This window comes from Vespa crabro, chromosome 1 (assembly GCF_910589235.1).
Source record: "Vespa crabro chromosome 1, iyVesCrab1.2, whole genome shotgun sequence".
NCBI classification, from domain to species: Eukaryota; Metazoa; Arthropoda; class Insecta; order Hymenoptera; family Vespidae; genus Vespa; species Vespa crabro.
In genome coordinates, this window is record NC_060955.1 from 7967676 (window position 1) to 7975873 (window position 8198).

Consider the following 8198-nt stretch of genomic DNA (forward strand, 5'->3'; position numbering starts at 1 on the left):
ATCATGCTAGTGGTATTATCCTAAATTAATGTATAAAATGCATTGCCTAATAATCGCGAGTGTTTTTCATAGCGTCTGACTGATTAAAAAGAAGGAGGCATTGTATTGTCAGCCTCGCAAATTAATCGACAAAAATTTATTCGTGCAATAGTCATTTCGGAATATTCAAAAGCTTTTGATGATGTACGCTGCGTACATCTATAAAATCATATTTATAATCGTATTTTATGTGTTATCAGATCGCAAAATAAAAGCAATAGATATAGATAGTTTTAATATTAACTGTATTTAATAGCTATATAGCGTGCATTTCATTACACTATTATTCATAATAAATTGCATATCATAGTTTTATACATATAGCAACATGCAGGTGGTTATATGCATACTTATAATTCAGCGTATATAGTGACTCTAATGGCGAAAAATTTTATCAACGAAACTTAATAATTTATAGATTTATATTTAATATTTGCTGTAAAGCACTTTCTTTGGTACAATATGAATGTACTTTACAGAAATATCTATGATTTTTATAAATATATTCGCTTAACAGGAATAATCTATAATTTGTGTTAAGAAATTATGATTTGCTACAAGCTTAAGAATTTAATATAGTTCAAAATATTGGCTCATATTGAACTTATATATAAATGTATTTTATATAATACATCCAATATCAATAAGTTTTATTTTAATAGGTTGAAATGTAGTGTAATTTTTTTAATTATTTGTAATATCACCATATTTCACACTATCACGCAATGCAATTATTTTTTTAAGTGCTTGCAAATAGTAATTACTCTTCATAAATCTTCTAGTCACAAAATTTTTGTTTTTGTAAGCCTTTCCAAATTTTTAGCGTGCTTTGCCCGTTTTTTTTTTTTTTTTTTTTTTTTTTTTTTTTTTTTTTTTTGTATATATGTATAACCAATTCTTTTTGTATATTTTGTATTATCATGGCTTTGCTCGACAATGTGTATCTTACGCGTAAAGTTGTTTAAGATCATTGGAATATAAAAGTTGTACTAAATTTTTTCCAAAATAATGATTGAAAAGGATAATTTGAAATTTAATTAATCATCGATCTTTCATTTAAACGGTATATTTTTAACTATGTGTACATAGACGTATTTTTATTGATACATAGACTCAATATTAGTGCAAAAATCTAGGCAAAAACGCCTAAATAGTAGTAGCCAGTTTTTGTCTTAAGAAATAATACTGATCTTCCTAATCTTCAAAAAATAACTATGCATTGAATTTTACAACTTTCTTATTGTATTCTTTTCTATTGTCTTACAAATTTATTAAATAATACATTTATGAAGTAAGAACATATATAGAAAGTAACTGCATGATGTAACAAAGTTACAATTGTTAAAAAAAAGAAAAACGAGTTTAATTTTTTTCTTTTTTCAAAATTCAAGTTATTTTATAGCGCATTACGCTTCTTGATTGTAGATATTCTTGTTTTCAAAGTTATTAGTATCTTCCAGATCGGCCGTCTCTACCTTTATCATCTCTTCCCTTTCGACGATCCTTTGATCTCGATCTTCTGTCCCTTGATCGAGATCTGCGTTTTCGATCACGACCACGTGATCTTGACCGAGATCTAGATCGACCTTTACCACCTTTTTTACGACTATACAAATAGCGTCGCAATTCTCGAGAAATAGGTTTTAAGTGCATAAAATTACAAAATCCTGAACGTGTGCATTCACTAAAATCAGATGAAATAATTTATTAATATTTATTTTACAGACGTTTCATTATTTTTAGCAAAGAATAGATTCTATACATACCCCATTTCATACTGACGACAGCAAGCTTCTCTAAAGTCGGTTACAGGAGAGAGTTCAGCATAAACTGGTCTTCCTCCAAACCATCGATTATTTAAATCATTAACAGCTCTTTCAGCATCTTCCTCTCTTCGAAACTTGATGTATACATTACCAACTAAGTGATCACCGAGGTTGTCACAAACATTCATTTCTTCAATCTCACCATATTTATCCTCACATTCCACAAACACATCTTCAAAAAAATTATCGTAGTGTTCTTGCATTTCTTCATCTGATACATTTGCCACTACTACAATTGGATTTAAAAAAACTTTTTAAAATCAAGGTTCTTAAATAGATTATATTCTTATGATTTAAATTTTAAATATGTACGTACAATGAGAACCATCTGCACTTTTTGCAGAATTTTGGGGATTTACATAAAGATTTTGCAATAAACATGTCTGTAAAAAAAACGTTTTCATTACATAAGTTATACAAGAAAAAATGAATTATAGAAAATTTTATCACTTACCTGACTGAAAGTAGGTTTGTTGTGAATTCGTGAACACCTGTCACCGTGACGGCAAGCACCGATTTTAAAATAAAATGAACAATTTACTCTAAAACAAAGAACCAAATATAACTATTAGTGTTTAATAGTGTGTACAGAGTGCTAACTTAGGGAGTTATCACAAAGCTTACTTGTCTTTTTCAGTACCAAATATAGATGCCAAATATTCCGCCATTACGTATCCTTTCCTATGTATATGTTTAAATTCTCCGGGCTAAAACACGTTACAAACAACAGCTGGAATACATTGCATTTATCGTTCTTTCGGTTTATTATAAAATGGCGTCTTACACCCGACCAGTAAAAAAAAGGATGGGTAAACGATCGAGCGCCATCTGTAGGTATTACGTTTTCAAAATGTATGTGTCACGTATTTGTTACGAACTATCGATAACCAGTATGATTATTTTCAGTATAATTCGTTGGAGGGCGTAACATAAACGTTCATTTGATATTTCAATAGTAAAAAGGCAACTGCTACGTCCTACTTGACTACCGACAAAAAGAGATAAGCTATCGATGTGTTAGATCGATGACCTTGTCCTATCATTTGATTATTTTCAAACTAACATTCATATGTGATTGTTTTCAAAGTGAAACGCCTTTTCTGAATTATGGAGTAAAACGTATGTAATGATCGAAGTTCTTGTCTATTTATGTCTCAATGACTTCGTAAACAGCGGTCAACCGACATAAAATTATCACGTATTAATGATTATATAATTGATAACTAATAAACGATAAGAAAGAGAATAATAGCACATCGGAAATACAATGGTCGATGTAGTCATAAATAGTGATAAAATCACGACAACGACGATGCAACAATCAAAAACAATGATAAATGTAGCCATAAATATAGAGATATTAACATATCTTTTCGCATAATTTTAATATAATTTTCATATACACACATCATTTTTGGTCTTTTAGAATAAAGAAATGTATTTACATCTTCCAAAATTTTTGAAGAAATAACGTACGTCCTTCAAAACGAAATATATTTGGAGAGAATAATTAAAATAAGATAAGCCAAATTTTTTAACATCTCTATCTGTAAAGCTTTATCTTACTAAAAGGACACTAAGTTTTTGTTTTTTCAGACGAAGAAGGACCGGAATTTACGAAAGAATGAAGGAAAGAAAGAAAGAAGTACGTGAATTTTCATTTTCCCTTGGACTTGGGATATATCCATGATAGAGGTACCGTTAGTACGACCCTCGAAAGCTTCGAAAAGGGAAAGGATTTTCGTTCGAAGTAGTACGAAATAAAGCTTGTCGTGAAACTGGACGTGTACGTGCATGCGTATATGCGCGCGTGCATGCGTGCGTAAGCTGTTGGGTGAGAGAGAAGGAGAGGGAGGAGATAGGGAAGGGTAGAAGGGAGGAAACAGAGGGACAGAGGAGACGCGTCGTAGACATAAGCGAGAACGGAAGATGAGGAAGGAGGGTGAAACGCGAGGAAAACGAGGGCTGCCGGAAAGTGGGGTGAAGAGTAGGGAGTAGGGAGAGGACTCTGCACCGCGACGCTACGGGGTGGTTGCCCTCGTCTGCGCTTTGTGGGAAATGCCCGTTCAATAACGCGTAGGTCCTCGTCTGCCCCTTCTCACCCTCGGAATCATCGTGGCAAGGGCCACTGCCCCAAAAGGCACGACTACACCCGTCGATTTACCCTTATCCTATCTTCTTCCTTTCTCTCCCTTCTATCTTCTCCACCCTCCACTCTCTTTCCTTCTTCGACAGCTTCGACTACTATCTACCTATCTACCTATCTACCCCCAGTCTTCGTTTCTCTGCTTCTACCGAACGAATCGCCCCCAACGCGTTCGAAAAGGTCGTACCTTGCCCTTACTCTTTCTCTCTCTCCCGTTTTCTCTTTCTTTTTATCTCATTCTTCTCTCGCAATATATTTTACACTGACCGTAACAGGACGAAGCAACCTGCATCGACCCGTTCCGATCTTGTACATTGGAATTATTGTAAATGCATCTTATTCGATCGCCATGGTAACGACCCTCTATCTTCTATTTTTACGAGCCCAGGCTATAACGTCTTGGAAACTTGAGCTTTCATCTTTTCATTCTAAAAGAAAGTTAAATTGAAATCATTCAAATATCTATGCTAATAGACAGCTTTAACCAATGAATTTCATAATTTAGACGGTAAAAGCTAGAAAATCGATCTTTATCGATCATGATATAAAGAGACAATTGAATAGGATAAAATAGAATAGGATATTCTATGTTTATTATTGATGAGAGTTATATAATTTTTTATGTATCTACATATAGCAATGATTTTTGCTTAGATCTGTAACATTCTATATCGTGCGCGGTATCGTACAAAAAATAAGAGACGCGATTACGGTTTCCGTAGCGGATGCCATAACGGTGCATTCAGGGTCTATCGGATCAATAAGTGTTCTTCTTTTCTTGTAAAACGCATTTCTCTCTAAAAATTCTTTACCTTTTCCGAATAAGTAAATCATCGGTTCTCATAGATAAATTCAATTGAATGGTTAGAAAGATATATTCGAAATGACTTAAATCAATAAATTATATATATATATATATATATATATATATATATATATATATAAATTTGTGGAATAAGTCTATTTCCAAATAATTCTGTATGAATCATATTTTTCATATGTAATGAATAAACCGATATATGTAATTTTAAGGTTAATATATAACATTACAGAGAGATGAGTCGATAAATACAAATATCGTAAAATGCATCGATAAGCACAAGTTCGATTCACTTGCATTTCCCAAGAAACTTTGTTGTAAAAATACGACGATGTTTTCTTGGCATCATTGGACGAAACTTTATCCATGTTTATTCGCTGTGGATAGTATGGTATGCGTGCAGATAGATACATAGATACCAGTCGCCTGCATCTATTTATATCGACGGCGAACCACGGTGCAACTGACCGTGTGGCCTTGACTTCCTGTTGACCCGACTGCCCCTAGGGAATTTTGGCGTACTCATTGGATTTCTGGGGACGACGTTGGAGGAGAATCGATGTACCACGGCCTTTCTTGTCGAGAACAGGATTACTTCGTATTCGCGGAGTTCGATCCAATTCCATTCTCCTGCTATCGGCAGTTATCGACTGAAGTGCCTGCTCGTAGGCAATTTGTCCAACGATCAATCTGCGTTCCATTGCGTTATCTTTAGATTGATATATAAATGTACTACTTGCATACATATAGCATAAAGTCGATGAATATATAGGAAATCATCGTTTAGGAAGATTCAATTGTAAAATTGTCTTCACCACTGTTAAAGAAGATAAATTTTTAACATAGTTCATATTTCTAAAATATTTCCTTCGTTGCATTGACTACTCTACAGTTATATAGTTATATAGTTAGACAGAACAATTAAATAGTATACAGTTATACTCTAAATAATATTCTAAATAATATACTCTAAATAAAAGTTATATAGTTAGACAGAACAATTAAATAGTATACAGTTAAAAGGACTTACCGGTAATCTCCGATGGTTAGGTTATTCTTAATTTGAATTTGAAGAGAATGAATTATAGTTGCAAGAAAAAGAGGTAGAGAGGATAAAGAGACAGGCCAACTATGGTGACTCGTAGAAGATTATAAAGGATGTCAAGGAATGGAAATCTGCAACTCTTGACCTTGTCCATGGATTCGTAGTGAATGAGAGAGAAACGAAGAGTGAGAAACACAAGGAAAGACATCATTTAAAAGCAAAAACCTTTTTGCTTTCTTACCTGGTTTGAGCTTCTATCGTGGTTTATGATATACGATTCTCAGGTAAGAGGAGAATACGGACTTCAGAATTAAACTAAAAAAACACGGTAGATAAAACAGATAGAACTATTGTTAATAGATTCATAAGCGTTAACGATATATAATATTTTCTAAATTACGATACATTTTCTAAATTACGGTACATTTTCTAAATTACAGTACATTTTCTAAATTACGGTACATTTTCTAAATTATGGTATGTTCCTAAATCTCTCCAGATGAAAACTTTTCATTTCAATAAGTTTTCCTTTCTATCAGATTGCACTGAGTTCGCTTGCCATATCAAGATTTATCGTATTAGAGTAGACGACTCATTTGTATGCGTCATCGCATTGTATCTTCGAAGTATCAAAATATTTAACGAGCCATATTGTTCCTTAGCCTTTGTCCGATATTAAAAGTACATCTGATACTAAAAGAAAGAGAGAGAGAGAGAGAGAGAGAGAGAGAGAGAGAGAGAGAGAGAGAGAGAAAGTAAAGAACAATGCAAATAATCGTTAAGACAAAGATATCAGAAGACTAGATAAAGTACTAATGGAGATATTTACTAGGATAATCTGCTATTTTCCAAATTTATTTTATTACTTTATTGCTTATCTCATGATTAAATGTAATTAACATTTTTATATACATATTTGTTTATTTGGAGATATGTTAGGAAGACGTTAAGAAGATAAGTAAACGTAGCCGACCTCTTGTATTTAACAGTAATTTGTTCTAGATAATAACCCCAAAATTTGAACTTTGTAATTTGTATAAAAAAAAAAAATGAGAGACTGAATACTATGCAAATAATTCTTCGCATAATCGCGCATGCGTTCATATTATTTTACAAACATATGTTTCCTACGTGAGCATCGAGCACGATTTATAAGAAAATTATAACGTATTGTTTAAATTGAAAAGAATTTAAAAAATTTTTGTTATATTAGTTAAAAAAGCAAATAATGTTTATGCAATAAAATTTACAATGAAATGTTGGAGTCTGGCATCGAGGAACAAGGCACGAGAAAGGTCTGCTTCTGGTTACGTCAACGACCTATTAACATTTTCGAAACGGTCGTAAACGCGACGGTTCTCAAAGTGTGGTTCGCTAGGGTTTTCTCAAATATACTTATAATCGCAATTGTTAACATTGCATGTATCTTTCATCAGTTTTAAGATTGAAATTTTGTGAATTCCAAAATTTGAGAATCGCCAGTAAGAGGATGAAGGAAACTAAACGAGGTAGCCGATCGATAAAATTCTACACTCGTCGAAACGACCAACAAACCGATGAAGAAGTTTGAGGACCTCTGTTATATTCGACCAATCACAGGAATCAAACATGTCTAAGGAGATGAGACAATCGTGTTGTCGAGATGGACATATAGAAAAAAATAAAAAGAAAAAAATTAATTAAAAAATATTAAGAAAAAAGAACAGGTTGGCCATCAAAAGTATCTCGAGTGAGAGAAGAAAAGCGCAAGAAATAAAGTGGAAGAGAAGAAACGAAAAGTATTCGGTTCCACCGGATTCTACGCCATTCAGTGAGGAATCTCAAGCCGATCACAAATATGCGTCGCATCTTCCAACTGCAGTGCTTCGCGACACTGGATCGACCAATCGGCGGCCTTTAATTTTTACTGATACAATGGCGAAAACGATATATATATATATATATATATATATATATATATATATATATATATACACGAGAGAATACACAAAAGTTTAGCAACGCAATGAGAAATTCATTTTAGTTGTGTAGACATTAGGTCGCTTCGAAATAACTGCAGGGAAAATCGATTTCGCTTCGTGTAACATCGAAACGAAAAGTCAACGACCACGAAGGGATTTCGGAGGGAAGGTAGAAGAGAGGGCAAAAAAATCTCTCCTGACCTCGAGAGGGAGTATAAGTGAGCGAGGTCGTTCCACGATCGATAACGCGACTTTCTCGTAAGAGAAGGCGCGACCAAAGTTCTTCGAGCGACGACCACAGGGCCGTGGGATAATCGATCTTGCCCTACGAAAGGAGAACCCTCCTATCTGTCTCTCCTTC

General features: G+C 33.5%; 1 protein-coding gene and 2 long non-coding RNA genes across 3 annotated transcripts; 1 reads left to right on the forward strand and 2 right to left on the reverse strand.

Annotated features, from left to right (window-relative positions):
• Positions 1-1089: 1089 nt before the first annotated feature.
• On the reverse strand, positions 1090-2674 carry LOC124432750 (splicing factor U2af 38 kDa subunit-like). The gene is made up of 5 exons (XM_046981892.1): positions 2490-2674; positions 2320-2407; positions 2182-2248; positions 1806-2094; positions 1090-1723 (listed from the first exon to the last, which is right to left on the reverse strand). The coding sequence occupies exons 1-5, from the start codon at positions 2531-2533 to the stop codon at positions 1486-1488; spliced, it is 726 nt and encodes a 241-aa protein (XP_046837848.1). The 5' UTR covers positions 2534-2674; the 3' UTR covers positions 1090-1485.
• Positions 2555-4927, forward strand: LOC124432757. The gene is made up of 3 exons (XR_006944374.1): positions 2555-2695; positions 2772-3204; positions 3292-4927. It is a non-coding gene; the product is annotated as an uncharacterized LOC124432757 (long non-coding RNA).
• A 10-nt stretch (positions 4928-4937) lies between these two features.
• LOC124432756 lies at positions 4938-7772 on the reverse strand. The gene is made up of 3 exons (XR_006944373.1): positions 7127-7772; positions 5862-6191; positions 4938-5648 (listed from the first exon to the last, which is right to left on the reverse strand). It is a non-coding gene; the product is annotated as an uncharacterized LOC124432756 (long non-coding RNA).
• Positions 7773-8198: the final 426 nt, after the last annotated feature.

Bases quoted from the DNA above. Each gene is read 5' to 3' on its own strand.
- LOC124432750 (XM_046981892.1), bottom strand. From the start codon at position 2,533: ATGGCGGAATATTTGGCATCTATATTTGGTACTGAAAAAGACAA. The intron at 2,249-2,319 runs GTAAGTGATAAA...TTTTTTTTACAG, and splicing joins ACAAACCTACTTTCAGTCAG to ACATGTTTATTGCAAAATCT. The intron at 2,095-2,181 runs GTACGTACATAT...ATCCAATTGTAG, and splicing joins AAGTGCAGATGGTTCTCATT to TAGTGGCAAATGTATCAGAT.